Source organism: Grus americana, chromosome 6 (genome assembly GCF_028858705.1).
Source record: "Grus americana isolate bGruAme1 chromosome 6, bGruAme1.mat, whole genome shotgun sequence".
NCBI classification, from domain to species: Eukaryota; Metazoa; Chordata; class Aves; order Gruiformes; family Gruidae; genus Grus; species Grus americana.
In genome coordinates, this window is record NC_072857.1 from 24,813,382 (window position 1) to 24,837,493 (window position 24,112).

Sequence of the window (24,112 nt, forward strand, 5' to 3'; positions counted from 1 at the left end):
AATGGAACAACTGCTTGGACACTTTTTTTAGTATGAAAGCCTTTCAGGGAAACTGTCATGTGTTTATTCTCAATTATTCTTCCCCTCCTCAAAAATTCTAGATAGCCTTACATCTCAAAGCTAGGCTTTCATATTTTTTAAAAAGTATTTGTTTTCACATCAGGTTGACCATGTCTCTACTTGATCCTTCAGTGACATATTAAACAGAAAGTATCAATCATTCCCGTGGCAAGTTGCTAATGTCACATTTAAGAATGTTGGGAGAAATAACACTTTCCTGTCCCCACACCCTATTACCAGACACTGAGTTTCCTTTTTCAAAAAAAAAAAAAATTCTGCTTCCCAACAACCTAAGAAGCATCAGTTTCCTCAACAAAAGCAGGACACCTGAAAACAGACACCTTCCAGGCAAATGAAAAAATATATAGCTCCAATATGAACAGATTTTTCTCAGGCAATTATTTTCCTAGCACAATATTATGTGCATTACAGCTCAGTGGTTGCTTGTCATGGGAAGGACCTAGAACTACTCTACAAAAAGCCTGACACTTAAGACACAAATTTTTAAAAGGAAATACACAGGCCTAGAGTAATCTTAACTTCTGAAGTGACAGTAATTGATGCATTCATATCTCATATGAGGGATCGTAACATCAAATTTTACTTGGCTTTAGTGCTTATAATGTCTAACAACTTACTGTGCTGGATTACTGAAGTATTCTGTGATTATTATTCTCCAAAGAAACCAGCCTTTAAACAGGTAAATTAGTGAGGTACAAAATGCAATGCAGAGATCAACATCTGAAAGTCTTAGAAAATAATGAGTAAGCTTTGTCACCTTTCAGGCAAAATTATTTCTATTTTAAAGAAATTCTGGAATATAAAATACACTCTCTTAAAACAGTCAAGAATGCATTCCCCAATCACTTTGTATGCTGTACTTTTCTCGTACTCTAAGACACATTTGGAAAAGGGACTGTTTTCTTTGTACTCTCAACTAAGACAGTCACACAAGATGGTTACCAGTTTTTACTAACTGTTGTTTATACAAACACAGCCAAACACTACAAGTACTCCTTTAATCACCAGCCTACATTCTAACTATTAAAACTACTAATTAAAATATGAATTACAATTTAGTTAGTGAACCAGAAAAAAGTTCTCATTTATCTAAATACAGACCCAACTTGATTCTTACTGATGTAAGGGTTGAGCTTTTACACTAACCCCAAAGAATCAGAAAATAAAGCTTATATTTGGAAAAGAAAATTAATCATTGCTGTTCATGTGATAATTGTCTCATATAAAGGCAGGGATACTAAGGTCACATTTAGAAGTGTGTTTTTATTGTAGAGGACTTTTGAGCTACTAAGATTTAGCTTTTTGCTGCCTTTGCACTGTAAAACCAGTTCACTTTGAGACCAAGACAATGGATAAAAACTGTTTTTCAAGTTTCTCTTTCCCTCCATAGAGTGAGGTACACAGAGAGCATCGCACATGATAAGACTTTTTATCACAACTACTACACTAAACCAACCAAGTTACACATGGTCAGCATTTATTTCTAAAAAAGTTTGGTTGGTTTAGGTACCTCACTTTCAGGTACCAGAAAAATTCTAGTCCAGGTTCCCAACTGTTATATTTAACAGAAAATGTATAACAAGTGTCCTTAGCTTGAAACGCTATACAACAAAAAAAGTACAGTTTCAGTAATCCAGCAGCAAATATTCATTGTAACTTTAACGATTAATAGTATCGACAGACTTTAGGCACAGTTAGGAAAGTCTTTGGCAAATGGACATCTGCTTCCCCTATTCATCAGGGATCCATTTCTATTCTACCAAAGCCCCCTTTAGCTACATACAGACATGCTCCTTGTAAGGTGTCATGTTCCTTCTGAACTTCCACAAAGTAAGCATGGAATAGCTACACACAGAACAACAGAAATTCCCTTCAGTTTTAGGAATCACAAAGCAAGTATTGCTGCTAGATGTCTTTATTTTCCTTTAACAAAATACACAAAGGCACAAAATTCACTTATATCTTGTCATTATCGTACAGGTATAAATAGTGCTTTGTATTCAAGTACAATCAAGTGCAGAGACTTTCTATATTTTATGTAAACACAAAACAGTTTTGTATGTACATGCCTCTGGTTCATCTGCAACGCAAATACCAAAGGAGATGCCATTTATCTGAGTGCCATTTAACTTAATTCTGTCAAAAAAGTTAGACAATGAATAACATTAACACCACTGTAATGACACTTTCCGTATGCTTAAGTCAAATGTCGGATGACACTTTAGCTTGTAAACATCTGTGTATTTAAAATGTACTCAATTCATTTTAACAGGAAAGCATTAAAAAGTATCTTAAGTTCACTAGACCAAACTTACTAGGTCAGTTGCTGCTCTTTATATGTGACAGCTGAAAAGATGTCAAATTATAGGTCACCCTTAGCAAAGCTTATACTTTTAAGTTTTCAAATATGCAAACTGAACAATGGCTACAACTGTTAGACTTCAACCAACTATACATTCTGTGTGTTAACTTAAAGACACATGCTTAATTTACAATACTTTTACACATAGCTTTGACATACTGCGGCATTTGAGGCAGTTTAAGCTCAAGCAAGATTTTTAAGTTGTACCATTAAAAAAAGCTCACCTGAATAGTAACAACAGCTAAAAACTAGCTACAGAAGGCACTTGAAGTACTTTATTCTGCTTTCATTACAGATTCTTCACTTTGTTCAGCTGAAATAGAGTCTTCAGTTGTTGAAACGTTTTCTGCTTCTTCTTTTTCAACTTCTTCAGCTAACTTATTATTTAGCTGCTCAGGACTCGGTGCTTTATCATGTGTCTCATTTGTCTCCATGACCTGGGCCGTGTCTTCTTCAGATTCTGTGAAAAGAAAAATTATGAAATAACCATTTCCAGAAATGAAGAGGTAGCTAATGTTCTTAAAAAGCAAATGAAACAGCATATCATAAATAGGTTTTGACTAGTCACTGCATGAAGTTCTCAACTGCCAAAAACAATTTTATTTTTCTAACAAGAGTCATAGGTAAAATCTGTAAAATTAAAAAAAACCAGAAAATACCATGGAAAAGAGTTCAGACCCCCACTATGAATATATAACATGCTATTTGTATATATTCACTCTCAACAGAATCTTTCTAAGCTTGTTCATTAATGTGAGACAGTGTCAGAAATAAGATGATGGGAATTTGTGTTCTTTGTGCTTCGTAATAGAAGTTTTACCAACTTTTTCTGTAAGAGTTCAATCTGTACACAGAACCTAACATTCTATTTGGTGGAAACAACTTTAAACTTAAGGAACCAGGTAACTAAATTATCCTGCTTTTTTTTCTGGTTAACATCTCAAAACAGCCAATGAAAATTACTGTGTATTCTCAATCTTCCCACAGGAAGTGTAAGGATACAGAGGAGTATCTTTACTCCCAATCTGGAATGGGAGTTTCTTTGGTAACAGGCATATTGTGAAGATCAAAAATATTTATCCTAAGTACTACTTCTAAAGAAGTGAATTCTAGCTTCACAAGAGTATTTCAGTAGCATATGAGAAAGAGACATTTTGAATTAAGCATGAGCACTGAAACTGAACACAGTGTTGCACTAAATGCCACAAAGGTACTGTAGAATGATACTATTGATGGGAGTTTATTTATTGACTAGTCAATACTAGACAGCATTAATGCATGCTGTGAAGGCAAACAGTTTGCAAAGCTGATGCAAAGTTACAGCTCAAAAGTGTTAACCTTATCAAATGTTTGTAGCTTCGTATTTATCAAAACATGTTGGGTGTCTAATTGAACTGCTTCAGGCTGATATTCACAGAATTCACAAGCAAGGTTGACAGTTTTAGAACCATTGCTCTGGCTTCTTGGGTCACAACTGACAGGAGTAGCTACTGCACACCCTTGTCCAGCAGATCTGGTACAACTGCAGTCTGACCAAGAACAGGAAACTGCTCTTCCCACACACGGATCCATATTCAGTACCTTCTTCCTCATCTAGCTAGTTCCGGGCTCCACTTCAGACTGCTCAGTGCAACCAAGCTTCTCCATTTCTTCCTCTGACTTGATCTTCCATCTTAACAAGTTTGCAGCCAACTTACCTCCTGATTCAGTTTCCTTCCCTGCTTTCTAAATCACAGGCTCCTCAACAACTGCCCTGGTTTCTTGTTCCAAAATTTCTCTGGACCCATCTGTCAGACAGTCAATCCTCCTATTTCTGCCCAAGCAAATTGATGTTCCTAGTTTCTTTCCAGACTATCCCTGCTCTTCAATTCCCTTCTTGATGCAACCCTAGCCTGCGCTCAATCTTTATCTCCCAACTGTCAGTTTTCTTTGTCTCATCTCTGCATTCTTCTTCAGCCTCAAATTCTACGAATAAGCTTGCGCCTTTTCCTGCTACACTCCCTCCATGCTTCGGTTACATTTCTTCTTTATTGCTGATGTTCAGGCTTGAGTCAAAGAAAGTATAGGATGTGAGGAAGAGACAACTCCATGCCCTCTCAACTCATTTGTAGCATAGCCCAATCGTTACTTGTTTACAGAATTTCAGTCCTGCAGTCCTCAACTGCATGATGCTTAGCACTCTGCTGAATTGACTCATTCTTAGGCTGATCAAGGTAGAGACTATTCATTTAGCCTGATCAGGAGGATGCTGAGCATCTACAACATGTTTGAAGACAGCCCCAGTTACAATCAGCAACTGGTAGAAGCAAGCAGAAGGTTTAATAAAAGGAGAAAACCTGACCAAGTGCATGTTCTAACTATCTATATTCAAAGGAACACAAGAAGGATGCTGCTTTTATTTTTATATTCCACTAAAAGTTATGGAGACACTGCTTCACTAAGAAAAAAATCATCAGGTATTATATGACTTTCCCCTTCACCTTGCTCTTGATTAAACTTAATGAAACTCTTGAAACTCTCCAGAACATACATTTAAAACAAACCAACTTCCATGGAAAATTTTGGTCTAATAATTAAGTCTGACAAAGTTATAAGGAACTAAAGAGTAGGTCCTTTAAATGAGAAGTCAGGGCAATCATAGCAAGTGGTGCTACTAAATCCAACTATAAACATGACCAATCTTCATTAAACATATACAGTGATTCCATTTTAAATAGACCAATTAATTGAAAGTTTGCCTAAAGTCAACTTGATCTCAATACTGCATGATTTAAGTTATTGGAAAAGCAGTAGCTAAGAAGAGAAAGGTCTGACTGTAAACATAAATATGACAAAAGAAAATTAGTGTCCTTGATGATTAATACTTAATCTATGATTTAACTGAAGAATATAGCTACACAAACAAGATTCTCAACAGCAAACTGCTCTATGCTGGCCCAAGCCAAATTTAAGAGCTGTATAAATGAAACTTTAAAAAACCTGCTCCTGGCTACAAGCAGTTCTTTTTCCCCCGCCACTCGTGCTTAATGCTTAGTGTTTAGAACGTATATGTACTTCGCATTGGAAGTAGTCAGCTACCCATCCTCTTGTTGCAGAGGATAACCAGTGAAATCACAATACTGCATAACTATTAAATTAAGTAGAAGATGTACAGCTGTTATTCAGGAATTCACAAAAAAGGTATAAAACAATTACACTGTAACTACTTTACTTAGTGTAAAAAAACCACAACCTTAGCATCACTAAAGTCTGAAGGGCATTAGACTTCCACACCATTTTCAAGACCTTTGGGACAAGCTTTCTTCACTACTGCAGCTCCCCATTAGGACAGACTTTCACACAGTGCCATGTGTCTGAAGTATCTTTAAGGAACATGTGCTTCACAGTAGTTGTGTTCATGGCTTTGATATCACAAAAAGCTATTTTGAAGCCTTTGAAAGAGGCCAAATAATGGCATAGCATTTGATTCTCTGTACCCTTTATGTTCTACCAAAAAGACAAGCTATGTCATTCAGCAGCATTGAACTGTGGCAGGCTAGAAACATAATACATTTCTAAACCAAAAGAGCTTGTTTACAAGTCATTAAACTCAAGGTGAGATGACCCATATGTGCTTGAGAAATCATTGAATTCTAGACATATTAGCTGAACTAAGGAAAGAGCACAGCAGGCAGAAACTCACATCTTTGAAAAGAAACAATGGCTTACAAAAAATATAGCAGGTTCATGCTGTCCTATGAAAGCAAAGCATATTTGGTAAAAAGGCAAGCCAAATCTCAAACAGAAAATGCCTCCAGTCCAGTTTGGTTTAAAAAAAAAAAAACCACAAACCATACACACAAAAGACAAACAAAACCCACCCCCCTAAACTCAGACCATTCTGACCGGAACAGATACTCATGCTTATTTTTGTTCTCAAACAGTTTTATTCCTACATAAAGTTTCTGCTCCACTATAACACGTGCCCAAAGTCAAGCTCTACTTTTGGAAGAACTTATAAATAAGCATGCACTTGAAACAGTATTATTCCTGGAGGACAGCATCACTATGAATCCTTCTGTTGGACAAACCAAGTTTCTGCATCAGCCTTTTAAATGGAAGTCCTTTCAAATATACTAGCAGTTGCTATATTCCAACAATCCTTAAGAGTGACAGAGCATTAAATCATAAAATATTTTGTCAAGATAGTCAAGGAATTCCATAAAGATCTGGAGACAACACTGGAAGCTGTCTCCATAAAGTGCTGACCACAGTGGTGAAATCTGAAGTTCAAAGGCATCTAATGAACACCTCTGAACATCAGCACCAGATATTCACCACAAAACATTGAAGCAGTCACATTTTGTTTCAACCTTCAAAACATTGGTAAATGCTAAACCCGAATCAAGAATGCAGTGTAACGGTACCAAATATAGGCAAGGCAAAATTAATCAAGAGGATAAAAGTGGTTCCTGCTGGCATTTTCGATATGCTTCAAACATACTTCTAAGAGAAGTACCTAAGAGAACAGACTAGCCTTTAATGAAAAGAATTCAAGATTGAGCCATTTAAGAAAAAGGTAAGAAAAGAACTGAAGTACATTGCTTTATTCTGGTACTAAAATTTCCCAAGTTACTCTGCTGAACAGGGAAGCACGATGTTTGTGCCAGTAATCTGCATCAGATTGACAGCTGATGACTCCATATTTCCAGAAGATTAAAAAAATTCAAGGTTCAGTGCCAACAGCACTCCCCATAACCATTCTTCAGATCTCTTATCCACAGGAATTGCATGTAACACGCTCATCACTGCATGAGCACACAACTGAACAGAGCTTCAGCTTCATGCTCTACTCATTAGTAAAAGTAGCTGACTTGTAAAAAAATATTTATAGCACTTCTGTATCACATTAGCTTGCAGTTTCTTTGAGCTATACAGCTATTGTTTAAATGAGTTACAGATAAGAGATGGATCTCCCTCTGTTGTCAACATTGTTGTGAAGTTGGTTTCCTTATGTTAATGGTTGTTTACATCTGTAAGTGAAGATATTCTCTATTCTTGCTACGACAGCAGCTATATTACTGTAGTGAACAAAAACCTTCCCCAGAGCTATACTGCAATGATAGCTTCATACCTTAAACTTACAATCAAGGAATATGTTCATTAGTAAAGCCTGACTGCCTGTAAGCAGTTATGTTTCAAATTAGGGTTCTGAGGGAAAAAGTGATTTACTGAAAATAGTATTTTCTCATTCATAAGAGATTACTTTGTGGCAAGTTGCAGGCAGTGACAAACTGATAGGATAGCACTGGCCTCTTCTATTTCAACAAGGCATTTCTCAGATATTAGTTATGTAAAATATTAACACCTACTCTATTTCTGGTTGCTTAGTAATTATCAAAACAGAATGGTTTAGATGATCTTGGAGGTGAAATATTCAGAAAAGATCAGATATTGAAGCTAGATAAATCCAAAAGTCAGTATACCAGTTACTTATTTCTTAGGCCTCTTCTGAAAAATTTCATGATATACTTCCTAGCAGAAAAAGAGAACTGGGGAATGTACCCCACAGTGGTTTCCTTTGTTGTTTTTAAATAAAGCAACACATTAATATAAGACCACATCAACAAAACCCAAGTAATTTTCAGTGTTAAAGGTAAACTGGTAAAATCACATTTACTGCAATAAAACCATCCTATATTTTATCCTGAAATACTTGATAAAATTCTGCTTTCAAAAAAGAAAATTATTAACATTCACTCCCTACATCTCAAGTGCCTAACAAAAATCTCATACTAATTCTTAAGGTTTTACATATTTTTTACAACATCTATAAACTGATTCAGCAGCTCAGACCCATTAAAGGCATAGTTTGGTAAACAATTCCTTCAGTGATAATATCAGCTTAATTAGCACCCCCCTCTCCCAAAACCTCTAAGAACCTGCAGTTACAGATAATACTCAGAAGCCCTCGAGACACACACCTCCAAGAGCTGAATATCCACTTTTAAGGGCTTCCCCATTTGATTCACACAGAGAAAAATCAGCAGAGTTCTGAAGACCCCAGTAACATTGTCACTTCTCTAAGAATCTTCCAGCTGTAAGAGTAGCCAAGAAGCTACCAACCTACCCTCCACACACTGAAAAGATGACTTGATCATCTGAGGGCAAAGATGACATTTGCATCATCTTAGCTCCATGCATTTGATTTCAGTCTTTCTTTCATGCTAGTAATAGTACTTTCAATGAAGTAAGAGTGCACTATGGCACAGGAAAAGAAACCAGCCAAGTCTTCCCTATAACGTGCCCGCACCAGACCACACTTGGAGACTGCCACAGTAAGATATGACTTCCCTACCAGTCTCATGCAGCCTTCTCACGCCAGGCATGCACCCCCTGTTAAAGATAATCAAGCATAAACATTCTTTGTTACACACTGACAGTTTCCCACAGTTGGTGTGTTTCTAGCCTGAATCTTGGGGCAGTACACTATTCAATAGCTTGCCCCCATGATCCCTGTTTAAACTAATGTAAAATCCCATCAAGTACTCAATAGCACATCTAAGTGGAGATTCTCTGGTTTGAAATTATAATTTCTGGAGTTTTTTGAAGCACTGCATCTTCCTGTTGGCTGTACACCAGATGCCTACTGTATCTGCAGACTATAAAACTTCTCAAAAGGAACTACGTTAAATTAAAATTGACAATTTGTCTTTGAACTCCCTGAGTTTAAACAAGGCAGTTTTACTAGATTTTCCTGCCCTGAGGAAAACAGCAAAAGGAACAAAGGCAGAAATTCCAACACACCTCAATCAAATGAGCTGCTGAACACAGTGAAAGTTAACCACTTCGGGACATACTCCCTTCTTAACTATTTCTGTAATTTACAATGCTATTTTTTATCTGTTTATCAGTAACATTAGAGTGAAAAGTTTTGTTATGCCATCATTTGCATGAGACATTGCCTAATATGAAGAAATTTTAGAGTACAGGACCGAAGACTATAGTATCAACAAGCTAAGCTAGAAGCAGAGACAAGAAGAATTGAAAAAAAAAATTGCACCCACTATAAGTTAGAAAAGAACAGACTATTGCAATTGGGAGGGACCAACAACTGCCTGACTAATTCAGGGCTGACCAAAAGTTAAAGTATGTTATTAAGGGTATTGTCCAAATGCCCCACTGGCAGGTTTGGGGCATCGACCACATGTCTAGGAAGCTTGTTCCAGTGTTTGAGTTCTTCAGTTGTCCTTATTCTTATAAAAAACTCATCTAGACAGACAGCTAGATGACAGGGAGATTTGATTAGACATTAAAAAAAGCACACTTCATGAGATTAGCACATACCTTCTGTCTGTTGTGTCTCCTGGGGCTTTCTCTCTCTAGGTTCTAGAGGCTCAGTTTCAGATCGCAGTTCTGTAGATTGCTTTTTTTCAAAGCTGAAGTCTGGAAGTCGTGGAGCCTGAGGTCTGGTTTTTCTTGCAGGATTCAGGAAAAAGCAGTAGGCACACCTAAATGCTACACAAAAGCATATCTAATAAGTAGCCTCACTAATTAATTTCACATTTCACTTTTATTCCTACACTATATTCTGACTGTCCAAAACACTAAAAACAGAGAATTAAATAAGTAACTATTAGTACCTGAGAGTACCTCCATCAAATTTACACAAGCTGTTCTATACTGCCCACCACTGTGAAAGATTTTACCACAATGAACAAAATAATGCGATTCAGTACCACAAGATGTTTTGCCACATGGTGTTCTTCTACTCTTTCCTATAAAAGAATTAAGTTGGCAGATGATCTTTTTCCCCCCCCATAAGATGCTACTTCCTCACCCTTTGAGTAAGGAGATGCTAAGGATTCTGCAAGGTTATGTCTCACTTTGCTTTTGGGGAGCATTCTGCTCCAGTGGTGCTTAATTAAGAAAAAGCAATTTAAATAATCGTTAAATGCATATTTCCCACCCACCCCAAGACAAGGCGGGAAGTGGCAATTTCTTGCACAGCTGAATTGTGAACTCACTTGAGCTAAGATGACACACAGACTACGTATCTTTGGTTCCGTATGAAACACTCAGCTTATTCTTACAATGCTGTTTATTTACTCATAAAATTAAGTGAAACAAAATGAAAAAGAAGATTTATCTAACATTCCCTCATTTCTTAAGCATCAGGCTTCCACTTCTGGTAGAAAGGAGGCAAAATAAAACATCTGTGTTCAATAAAGGGCTGTGTCTGTCTTAAGTTATTGTCAGCCATAAATTCACATTAGCCCCCTAGGGCTTGTTCCCACTCCTTTTCTGATACCTCCCCAAGATCTTCTTGCCAAAGCAAAATTTTGTTTAAGTTCTGGTAAAAGAGGCACACTTTAATGTCAGATAGTTTCTCAATATAAAACCCTTCTGAGAACCATTCATAGCCAGTAGCAATTCTCAGGGATGTATCGGAGGAGACTTATTTCTACTGAATAGTTTTCTACACATAAAATCCTTGGCCTGAAGGTTGCAATAAAGCACTTCTCTAAGTCTGGAGGTGAATCTTAAGATACTGAGTAATAAGTTACCATAAAACTGTTCCTGTATGAAGTGGCATTTCACAGTGTCAGTTAAGTACTTAACCGCAACCAAAACGAAGCATGATGCATGTTAGTTATGAAACATAAGCAAACTACTAGAGTCTACCACAGATTAGCTCTTACCTATGTATTCAAACTCCTCCTTCAAAGCCATACCATTATGAGAAAAACACTGCTGACATATAAGGGCATACCTAGAAAACACATTATATAGTTGTATACCTTTAAGTAATAACACACTGAAGTGAGATGCATTTTACCTTAGATATTGACTAATAGCTTAGGTATTTACTCTTAAAAAGTAATTTCCACAGTGAATTACTCTTTAAAGTAACCAAATCATATATTAAGTAATAGCTTTTAAACAGTGAAATATTCTTAGCTAAAATTTAAATCTCATGGGTTAACATATTTTTAATATAATCATTGTCAGAAAATAACATTCAAATTAAGTTTATATTTCATTAGAATACAGTCAATATGAAAAATAATATGGAAGTCCTGACCTATTTGGACAGTTTTGAAGGCAATCTGAAAGCATTTATAATGGTAATAAAGCTGAAGTGTTAATTTTTTTTTTTTTTTTAGTTCAAAATATAAATTAATTCATCCACTTCAACATAGATTTTTCTCTTTGTATCATATGCCTAATACAACCCAAAGCGGAGGTTAATTTTGTCAAAATGTTACCATTTTTCCTACAAAGAGATTTCAGGTGAAGCCATATCATTATGAAAAGCTCGGACAAATTAATTTGCAATTCTTTTAGCCTTGACACATCTGGCTTAAAAAGAAAGGTTAAGAAACTTCCTATGTCTTAAGTGTTTAGGTATTTCCTTTAGCAACATTTTACCTGTTCTGAGGACCATCGCCAACCAAATATTCAATAACTCTATCCACAACTCCTCTTTCTCGAGGAAGAATAGGTCTTGCTAAAGGAGGGCCTGGAGGATGAAGACCTAGGAAGACAAGAACTATGTCAAAATTATTTCAAACTATATTATTATATATAACCTGATATTTCACTTAATATACATGGTCGTATTTCTTAATCCACTAGGAAAGCCGTAAGATTTTTAAACCCACAATAGTTGAAAGTCCCTCCTCTTCTTTAGCTTAGAATCTTATCAAATCACTCTACTTTTACACCTTGGATATGTAATTAAATTTATAATTTCTAAAGAAGTTAAGGCATCAACTGTATTTAATGGTTACTCACAAATAGAGACTTTTTAAGCAAAGGAAAACTCCTTATTTGAGTTTTCTTCATATACACTCAACTCTGCGTAATCAACGCTTCGGGTTTACACCAATAAATGTGGTAAAATCAATTACAACAGTAGAACTAAAGATGTTACCAAAGAAGCACCTACTGGTTTGTGTGTAACTACTATACCACACGAGCATGCCCTCAGTGTGCATTCAGTCTACACATTAAACCTGTCCAGTCATTTGGCATTTTGGTAATCTCATGTTTAATGGAAAGTTGGATACTTTCAGATTTACACTTAGTCAAAGCAGCCAGAAGGCCATATCCCATGTATTTAACAAACTACTATCAAAATAAAACTCCATTAAGAACTAGTAACAGCAATAGTTGGGTTTTCGCCTCTGTGTACATATGGCAGTTAAAGTAGACCAGTGGCACCAACCTGTCTTTCCACAATGTTTTAAAAAAATTTGGTCTATTGTACAAGACCACTGCAAGCTACCAATTTCCATTTATGTAGCTTTGAGTTCTTCTGTCTGCCTTCCTTTCCAGCCTTGAAACCAAAGCTGCTAGGCATAACGAGCAAAACATGATTTGGTAAGAAGCTACACCCAAATAACTAAGTATCTGAAACACCTTCCCAAGGCCACACTCCTGGCAAAGAGACATTTTACACAAGCACAAGAAGTATTATGTTACAGTACTTTCAACGAATAGATACCAGACAGTCTTGAATGCGAGATAATTAAGTCAGCACTGGTGTGGGGGAGGAAGACTTAAAATGTATTTCCATGTATTTTATGAATTACATTCAAAAGCCACGAAAAAGGATGTTTGAGTAGGACAACGAATCAGTCCTTTCAGAACTCTGAAACTGGGACAAAATGGTCAGCTTCAAGCTGCCTGAAGGCAAAATTACAAAGCCTGACAGATAAGACTCAGTTTAACCCAACGACAAAATTACTTGTCATAATGCAAAAGTCAATATTCAAGCTCAAGATAGTTAAGACCGTTAGACAGAAAAAAAATCAACTAAGATCAGCAGGGTTTGTACCAAGATAAGCATATGGTAATTTGAAACCGCACAAGAACTAAGTAAATTTAATTCCTAGAAGTAAAATTCAAGACACAAAAAGTGACCAGTGTTTTCTCAGAGAAAAGCTCTGGCTTGCAGCTATTCTCACTATATCCAGTAAAAACAGATATACAAAAGGCATGGCTTAAAAGAAAGGCTTTTAGTGATCACAGATTCAGCCTTCAATCCTCTTTTGAATTTGCTGTATGCTTACAGTATTTTTCTTGGGAAGATGTGTTTCACAGAATCCCTCTTAATGCCCAATAAACAAAGAGGAAGCTAAAGGGTAAAACAAACTAAACCCACTGTCTGAAGGTGCAAAAAGGATTTTTAAAAAAATCCGAATAAAGGACTACTAAGATAGTAGAGTTTCTTAGCAAGTTGAAATAATTCAGAAGGCCATTTAATTGAAACATACCATAAAAAAAACACACACAGCAGACCAAGTTTTTCAGAAGACAGATTTAGCTGTCTTGTAGCACCTTAGCTGGGGACAGCACCAGGACATGCTTCACAAAGTCATTGCTTCCAACACAACTGATACTCTTTCATAAACAAATGCACGGAAGTAACATGTACCCCTTTGCCTTACAGGCAAAGGCAACACAGCAAGTCATACTGTTTGATAAACTGATGCAAGATGGGCTTTAAGTTTAAATACAGCATTAAATGTAACTGCCCAGCAATTACCATCTCAAGCCTTCTACCTTTTAACCTTCACAGACTGGAGCAACAAAGGAAAGGGTAACTTATGGCAGCATGTGCTACATTGTGGTAAACCTCAAGTTGAATGCCTTGTACACCTAACCTCCATCCTGTACAGCAAGTGTCAGGAACGTTGTAGGATTCAAACATTTTTGACAGTGCTCTCTCCAACTGCTACACATAGAATGAGACTAATCTTGCTGTTCGGGTTGGGTATTTCTAACAGCACAGCCTTTCAGAACACCTCTCATCAATACTGGGTAATTGACCTAAATGGACTGTCCTAATCTTTACAAGCACAATAAAATTTGATCAGAAAATACTACGATTTACAACCCTTCAATAAGCACAAAAGTTTCAGGTTCAAGACAAATATTTTTAAAATAATCCTCATTTCCACAAATAAGAGAACTGAACTCAGGAGATATCAATCAGTGAATGCATGCCCAAAATATTCCTGTATTCTGTCAACAAGTGGGAACCCAGACTAAGAAAGCTCTCACAGCAGCAAGGCAGAACAAATTCAAGGCAACATAAATTGAACCTAATGCTTCATTTTATAAATTCTAAAAAAGCTGTCCAGAGAAGAGTTCATGCAAAATGCATTTCCTAAAGCTTCACAAAAACCTGAAAGACACAATACTTCCATTAAAACCATTAAAAAAGTGAATGGACAGTGTCTGACACAGGTGTGAACTGGAGCACTGATATAATAAAATTAAAACTCTAGCATAATTTTGTGAATACCCGGCTAGCACTCAAACATATATTTAGCCCTTTATTCAGAAGACCAAATTTTCATATGACCTGTGTATCACCAGTGATATGACAAGTTTCTAGAAGTTAATAAACAAGGTAAAAATTAAATTAAGTTACCTAGAATGAAACATCACAACACATTCCAAGAAGAACTTCAATCACCTGCCTACTAATAACTCAAACCAGCCATCTTAGTTCTCATGCTGTTATGGACACCAGTAATTAATATAAACATCAAAAGCAATCATTGTAGAAAGACTGGTCATTTCTGCAAAGCTTGGCAAACTCTCAACTACCTGCTGGTTATTAATTTTCAAACATATGGGAGCTCTGTGGTAATACACATTAAATTGATTCTCCTCTAGAAAATATAGTATAATGAAAATGAATTATTAATCTTCTCTAAAGTAGAGATAATTAAGGCTATTCATATTTGTTGCAAGCCATGTATAAACTTAGATGCAATGACATTACTCTTATAGATGCATACATGAATTTACATACTTTTCACTACAGCTACATGACTGAGATTTTGTATGCCTGGAAGGTTTGGAGAAATTCAAGAGAAAACAGGGTTTCCATATTAACTGACAATTGCAGTGGCTTCCACTGCTGTCTACGACAAGCTAACGCATATAGTTAAAATACCAGTTATTAGTGGGGAAAAAAATATATGCCTATAAAGCATTATCACAAAAACTACATTAAATATTTTAATTAACAGGTTTAGCAACTGTCCTCTCAAACAAGTCCATTATTTTTTTTCCTTCTTCCTCTAAACCATTTTTAGAGTAAAGACTGAATTTCATCCACCTTATTCAATGTGCCTGAATCATCCCCTAAGAATAAAACTGTTATATAGCTGATATTATTTTATTATATAGCCAGCTTCTTAAAAAAGGAGCATGTGATTTTAAACTCATTAAGAAATTTTCAGTAAGAAGGTTTCAGTAAATGTGGTTTGTAACCAAATAACCAATTTCCTGGTGCAAGGAGTTGATTTCTGGTACTTCAAGATAATCAAGACTTACTAATAACTTGCCTTTACAGTTCACTTCAGGGATAAAAACAAGTTTAGGAGTTTCATAATACAGGTAAACAATTACTAACAAAAATAAGGCTTAATGGACTCTGCAGAGAAGCAAGAGATCGCAACTTTCAATGACAAGTTTATTCCACTACACTAAACAATACAAACAGGCATTTTAACATTCAGTTCGCCAAGATCTTACATTAGGAGACCAGGTGTCAATATATTGTGTATAGTCCTAGTTTTAGATTGTATCATGGAAGTTGGTAAGAAAGAACATACAGTTTGTAAGACTTAAGTTAAAAAATCAGGAACACAGGGCAGAGAAAAATATTTTTGATCACTGTATAAAGAGCAAAGAACTACTCCACATTACAGTGGTGCTCAGAAGATTCTTGGCAAGTTGCATCCCTTCTATTTTCAAGACAGCATTTCATCTCCTTTCTTGCCTTGTGATCCAACTTGCCAGGCATCCTACAACAAATGAAAGGCCTGGCACTAACCCATACACAGCTTCTCCATCCAGGAGGAGAATGAGAACACCTCCCCCCAAAACTCCCAAGTTTTGCTATACCTCCTATGGAATTTTGTTCATGATCTATTTAATAGAGTCCACCCCATCTGAACACCAAGACAGAAGTCAAGGGAAAAGCATTTTCAGGATATGAAACCAAAATTTTAAGGACCACTCATTTCTATCAGATCTCAACCTGTTGCTGAACTTTTGACTCTTGTATCAAAACAACAATGAGATTTTAGAGGAATTCAGCTACAACACAGACAACTTTTCTGGTGTATTTGGTATTTTACACTTTAATCTATGGGTATGGATTGCATGACTATACCTCCTAGAGTAAAAATTTAAATAAATGTCAAGATGCATGTTAAAAAATATGTGCAGGGTTTAGTGAGAAACATGAACGTATTCTGAAAGTGTTCTCCTCTGTACCTGATTTATATAAGTGTAGAGCTCTTCTAAACTAAGAACATAAAAAGGTATGCTATATTGTTGACTACAGAATACTGCAAAGTTTTATTGCCGTTTAAACAAAGAAGCCATAACAGTTAAATGAGCTCAGGCAATAGGTTTCAGCATCAAAAGGTGCCAGCTGTAAAGAGTTATGGCTAATTGAATATGGAACTCCTGCTTAATCAGATAACTGCTCTGCTATTTCCAAATGAAATGCCATTTCCATACTCTCTGAAAATGGCCTATTTTATTGGTAACCAGAGAAAACAATATAAACTGTAAATAACATTAAGTGCTCTGTTTACCCATTCCAGGCACTAAAGTAGCAGGGGATCCGGGGCGCCTTGGTAAAACATTTGACTGCAAGGATGGCACAGCAGTTCTTTCTGGGGGTCCACTCAGAGCTGGTGCATCTCTCTGCAGATTAGGAGATGCTGGAACTGGTGATTTTGGAGAGCCCTGTTTAGGAGTCGCAGGTGGGGGCGTAGAAGCATTTCTTTGAGCAGTGGTCCTCTGTCGAATTTCTGACAAGAACACATGCATAATGAATTTAACATCTAGCATTATAAACAAGAGATTAGTAATAATACATTAATATTGTTATTCCAATCAACAAATTACAGAGTCAAAACCACATAACTCTATAATTAAAGATCACCACCTGCCTGACAGAGCATGCCATGGAAATAAACCCCACACAGAATACCATGTTTTAATACTCATTAACTGCTAAATACTTAGGAGAAAATTCTTCTAGAAGAAAATTAGCAGATACTTACCTTATGATTCTGTTCCTATTAAGGCAGAATGTGGGAGATATGAACAGATTCAAACCACAGTGTTCAGACAGAAATGACCACTGTTTCTACTCTACGGTTTAAACATGCTCCCAAGTATTTAGCCTTCCATAGGACCAAAAACCATTTGGTCAATGTCTAAAATATCCAGGCTAAGCGCCCAGAGTTATTAAAAAAATTTACAGTTTGGATAAGTGAAACAATTCTAAAGCCAGAAGAAAACTTAATGCTTCATTCAGATTACATAGTTTTGTTCACTTTTTTCAGCAACACTACCAACAAGCCACATGCTTGGACTGACACAAAGCAAGAACAGGCTCTGCTGGAATACATCCTTACTTTTACTTTTTCTCACTCCACTACCAGACCCACTGTTAATTCCCTATTACAAAAAACTTTATAGGTTTCTTCAGTTAGTCTTACCTGAAGCCAGAGTTCTCATTAACACCAATGGGAATATCCCAGTAATATATTATGGTTTGGTTATTATATTATTCATGCACATCTGAAGTTCCACTCCCCAAAACAAGCAAGGAACAGTGCTCAGGAACAGCAGTCACTATCATCTATTTCTCATCTGTACCTAATCATCTCTAGGGAGCCTCTGAAATACACTATTGTAACAAATCAAACTGAAATGTAACCCTCACTTCAGGGCTGCGGACATTAACATGGTTAACAAGTGACAGCCTAGTCTCTAAAAGGTACACCCCAAGAACGCCTACGCCTAAGGCGGTAGTTCCCTATAGAGTTAGTGTCTAGCACCCACAAGAGTTTGAACAAGCTTGCTTGATTTCCTTCACAAGTGGACTTTAACATTAGAATTGGACTTTAAATTCATCTCCCTGAGTTTCAAGATTAGAGAGGTTTTTATCTGCTGACTTTGTGTCAGGCTGGAAGAGTTTAAATCCTGGTTGCAGTTCAGAGGTCCAGTGGACCCGGCCACAGCAAGACAGGTGTGCTGAAGTCTGAAGGAATGATCCATGTCCCTGAAAGTACAGCATGACCACGCCAAGCTTCTGTATGGGCTGGGGGAGGCAGGGAGTGTGCGACATCAGCTTACACTAGCTAGGAAACAGTTGCTATCACTAGAGTACTAGGTCAAACATAAAAGTTCTGTTGGAAAATCACCAACATCTAACACCACAAAATTGCAACATACATAGGCTATGTTCTTGCCTGATTATCCTTACATATAAATAAGTATTATCATACACCAGAAGAAAGAATAAAAAAAACTCTTTGGTATCACCAGTTAGAAGACTACAACTCCACAAAGTCTTACTAAAAATCCACCTAGTTCAGTTTCCCTACAAAGAACAAATTACTAGTTTTCCCTGCCACACTTTCATGTGCGTGATTGCGTTACTTCACACAACTTTATCATCCAAGTTAGATCACCCCATGAATATGAAGATTCTGTGTTTTAACTTGGTTTTAGCAAATAAAGTTTTCCCCCCTCACTATTTAAACTCTTCAGAATCTGGAAACCAGGACAAATTGGTGAGGTAGTTGCAGAAATTCCTTTAAGGTTTCATTGGTGACTTGTTTCTATTTTGAGAACTGCTCCTGTGTTGAAAATTGTATTTTAATCAAGAATTCATTTACAATGAAACCCACCAGTGGCATTTCTTTGAGAGCTTTTTGTGAGAGACCTTAGTAGTAAACTTTCAAGTCTAACTACACTAGAATAATTGCATCATTCTCTCCGTACCATCTGACCAAAAGGCATGACTCATCTACAAACAATATATTGATTCTGACTCATGATTTATCTATCCATATTTTCAAGTTTGTGTTATAGTTTCCACTCATGTACTAGTTCCAAAAAAAAATCAAGGTAAAGGTATGCAATTTCTCAACTCAGCTTCACAGATCTTTAAAAAAATAAGTGATAAACATGAAGCCTACTCTACTTGTTCCAAAATCACTTTAAATATCTAAAGACATTTTAATCCACTGTTAAGATTTTCTTCATTCTTTTTCATTACAAAGCCTGCTTTATTATGGTTTTACACAGAAAAATGTCAAAGATCATGACTATAATTTCTACCTATATCATGTGGTTTAAGCATGTCAATTTTGGTTGCTTAACAGCTCAGAGTCTGTTTTGATAGGCCATGGATAGATCCATGTTTATTCTGAGCCCATAATACACTTTTCCATGCCACCTGCAAGAGCTTTGCCCATTTTGTCTGTTCTTTCTGAAGAGTCATTTTTAGCAAGCCGCCTTTAAAAAGACTTCCCATTTTTAAACAGTTACTGCTACTTTAATTACTCTTTTCCCATATTTTTGCCTCTACAAAGATGTTGAGCCTAAGTACTTTACAGTCAGTATTAGAGAGATGTGCTTCAGTAGTTTTAGTCTCATTACAGAGGTAAGAATGCAAGACTCATTACTAGTTTCCACAAAATGATAGCAGGTTATTCACAAGGCACTCTTGTTTCCTCCCCCTCCACTTAGTAGTTCATTTGGCTTTTATCCTATTCTTATTTCATACTTAAAAGAACTTGCCAACACTCTGCTGCTCTGCAAGTAAAAGTAGTTACCAGAAGAATTTACATTATGAGAAAAAGAGAAATGCTCTCCTTGGTAAGGCCAACAGCCCATCCATCCCAGTATTTCACGTCTTAGAGCGGTTGTAGATGTTATTTAATGACAACACACAAATCTGAATGCTTTCTGTTGCCTACATCTCTGATACCATCCCTAGGATCCATAAACACATTGTCAGGGACATTAGAAAGTACAGGCCTGTCTAATCATTTTAGTATCACATACGGACCCTGTTGCCCATGAACTCCTCTAATTCCTTTTAAACCTACTGTCTGCTTCCACAATAACAGCCCCAATATTCTTCTGCAGTAACTGGATATGATCTATATCCTTCTCAAATTGTCTATTTGGAGATGCAATGCATTAAGAATGAGCCTCTTGCAAAGTTCCAGATTTCCATAACTCAAGTTCCACAAGTTAACTGAGTAACATGTCCATCAAGTCTCAATGCTAACACAATATACAGCTACTGCTGATGTAGTTTTAATGAAGTTTTGCAGTCTTCCAAGGTTTTTTCTTCCCTGAATGACTTCTGCGCATCTGCAAACCAACTATATGAAGATAGATAAATAATTTAAAAATAGAACTTTTATTCTTCAAGCACACTGGAGTACAAATTCTACAGTTACCAGCACTGAACAGTACAGATACATAAGCAGACACATTACTTAACAGGGCTACTACTCACAACTGATGATTCAGTATGATCTCTTAAAGAATATTAAGATATTGCCAGTGGTGAGACAGCTGTATCTTTCATGTTTACAAGCATAACTATTTCTCCCTCACTTCAAAACCCCTTGATTTTTGTAGAGAAGAATTCATCATTTTTAAAGAGCTAGAGCACAATGCAGGTCAAAATATAGTTCACATAACTTGTTGGCTTTAGTGGCAAAGACCAACCAAGAATTTTCTTTCTTCTTCCTCATGCCCATCTCACAACTTGCATCCATCTGTTATTGCATGATTTTTAATTCAGGTCATGGAGTGATCCCATTTACAATACAGCCCTGCTAACAATTGTATTAGCAAAATGAAGGGAGCAGGTATCAACAACAGGATACTGTTAATAAATATTTATTCCACTGACAAAGCAGCAAAGAAAGCCCACAGGATGCTGGGTTGTATCAATGAGGGAGATAAAGCCATTATCCCACTCTACTCAGCACTTGCCGAGCCATGCTTGGAATACTGTGTTCAGTTTTGGTCCCCACTATACAAAAGAGACGTGGATAGGCTGGAGAGGGTCCAGATGAGGGCCACCAGGATGATCAAAAGACTGGGAAGCCTGCCATATGAGGAAACGCTGAAACAATTGTGTTTGTTTAGTCTTGAAAAGAGGTGGCTATGGAGTGACCTCATCACCATGTTCTAGTACTTAAAGGGTAGCTACAAAGAAGATGAAGTCTCCCTTTTTACAAGGAGTCACATGGAAAAAACATGAGGTAATGGGTGCAAGTTACCCCAGGGAGATTCCGACTGGACTCTAGAGGAAAGTTTTTCACAATGAGAACAATCAGCCATTGGAATAATCTCGCCAGGGAAGCGGCGGATTCCCCAACATTGGACACTTAAGATTCAGCTGGACGGGCTGCTGGGCCATCTTGTCTAGACAATACTATTGTCTAGATGGAGCTCTTGCCAAGAAAGGTTGGAACAGATGATCCTTGAGGTCCCTTCCAACCTGGTATTTTATTATTCTATGATTACCTTTTTTTTCCTCACATAGCCAAAGTACTGAGTAACTATATGCTCATTAACTCTACCCTTCAAAACATTTCTGAATAGATAAAATTGCACTTCCGTTTTTAAACTCCTTTGCTTCTGGATTTCCAGGTGTTTTTTATGCCAAACTCAAGACTCATTTAAGTCATCTCCTAGAACTACAATTACTTAAGAAGTGCGTGTCCAAATCACAAAAACTGCAAAAAGAGCTACATACACATGAAAATTCGGGTGCTACCAGTTGTCCTTCTGAGAACCAACTATTATGTAATGCTGATTGAATCTACCAATTAGCATGACGTACAAGTTCCCATTTTAACTGGTAAGTCAAAAACCTACCAACTTACTAACTAACCTTTCATCAGCTGCCTCATACGCAACATTGTGTAATCAGATTGGACATTGGTCATTATTTACCCTCTTAAAAAAAGACTCAATTACAGAGCTCAAGATAATGAGTTCTGCTGCCTGGCTAGTTTGTGTCCAAAGTGAGCGAAAAAACCAAGGAAGCTTTAATGTTAACTTGTTAACAGATACTTTATTATTCCCAATCACTATAATTCTACCACTTACTGCATACACCAAATTACACCACAAACACGTTAAGGTGTCATCTAGTTACAGTAAGTTATATACTGCACAGAAGCTAATATTTGTTTGGGGCAGATATTTAGCATGAGCAGCAATAAGCTAGTATTTTTGATAGCTAAAGTTTGAAATAATTACTGCACATACAAAGTACAGGTTATTTAGAAAGTCTCCACAATTTCACACAACTGAAGCCAAACACAGTATGTTCCTCCTTAACTATAAGGCATCTACAAAATACAATAGTCTGAATATCTACTTTTACATGGACAAAAAAGCAGCACCGATTCTAAATTCAATGTGTTAGAGACCAGATTGGAAAAGGAAAAAAAAAAAGGAAGTTGTGCTGTATATGAACAAAATCACATAGAATCATAAAATCATTTATGCTGGAAAAGACCCTTGAGATTATGAAATCCAAGCGTAAAGCATGATAACTTACAAAGTTTTTTTCCAAAATTCTTGCCAAGACTAAACTGCACTTTTATTCAGGATAAGGTAAATTGCTTACTTTAATGTGGGTGCAGCCAAAAACGTTGAATAATGTTTGAATCAGAAGTGTCCTTTACATTCTCTCAATTGCGTCCCCACATAGAGGTCTCTGGTTCACCCAACACCACAGTCTTGGAGAACAGCTCTTACATTCTTCTCAAGTGAAACTAAACTGAAAGATGCCCTCCACCAGGTTCACGAGACCAGTTTATAGCTAGCCCTAAATGAAAACCCCTAAACATACATAGCACGGGCAAACTTCTCAGCAACAACTGTTTAATCTACTCCTAGGCGTATAGTGGCTGGCACTCAGAAATACTTCTCACTCTCAACCTCTCCCTCATAGCCCTTCTATTAACTTTCAAGTCAAAATCAACATGACACACCATACGCTGAATCCAACTAACCTACTTCTGACTAACTCAGAAACCTGGATCAAAAGCACACACATTTGGGTAAACCCAAACACACGTGAGACTAGTTAACTAAGAGAGACTTGAGCAACTCACTTGTCACCTTCACTACTTACACAGCCTGGGCAGAAGGGAAGAGAACAATCCTATAACTCCTAAGGAGTTTAAAAAATGCTGGTGATCTCTCTTAATAAACCCAGGGTGACTAAAGGCTTCTCATTGTCCATTTAATTTATAGCTAGTTATCTCTACACAGAAACACACATTTCCAGGCACTTTCATTTCCTGGTCAGCATTACTTGCATTCTACAAACAGATCTGTCACCCTACTTCTGGAGTGATTTCCAACACATCTCAAGGAGAAGGATAAGTAGAGTTAAAAACAAACACACACAAAACCACCAAAAAAACAGACTACCTAAACATTACAGGTATGACAGAAAATTCTTGGCAACCACCCACGAGTCACATTAAGACAGAGAACAGAACAGGGTGTCAGAATGGCCCTTCAACCTTAAAAAAACCCCTATGAATGCAGTAGAAATGGAATGATAGGAGAGACAGGTAAGGAGCAAATTGAGAAAAAGCTGTTGTGCCTAGGACACCAGAAGAGATAAAAGCTTTACTGCTAACATACTGCACTGCAACTACTCACTGTCAATGTCAACATGTAAGGATAGGCTAAAAATGTTTTTGTGGCAATCTGAAGCTAAGCAAAAAACAAAACAGGGGATTTGACCATGCAGCTTATAACACCTTTGTTAATAAATCCAGATTCTCTGCACCCATC

At 36.8% G+C, this 24,112-nt stretch overlaps 1 protein-coding gene across 8 annotated transcripts in view; it reads right to left on the bottom strand.

Annotated features, from left to right (window-relative positions):
• Positions 1–1,978: 1,978 nt before the first annotated feature.
• LNPK (lunapark, ER junction formation factor) overlaps positions 1,979–24,112 on the bottom strand; it is a 44,212-nt gene continuing 22,078 nt past the window's right edge. For all 8 annotated transcript variants that reach the window (XM_054830355.1, XM_054830350.1, XM_054830354.1 and 5 more), the window contains exons 9-13: positions 17,056–17,274; positions 11,855–11,960; positions 11,125–11,195; positions 9,770–9,940; positions 1,979–2,903 (exon numbers count right to left, since the gene is read on the bottom strand). In XM_054830355.1, the coding sequence (XP_054686330.1) occupies positions 2,719–2,903; positions 9,770–9,940; positions 11,125–11,195; positions 11,855–11,960; positions 17,056–17,274 (752 nt within the window). In that variant the 3' untranslated portion in view covers positions 1,979–2,718. The remainder of the gene's footprint in view (positions 2,904–9,769; positions 9,941–11,124; positions 11,196–11,854; positions 11,961–17,055; positions 17,275–24,112) is intronic.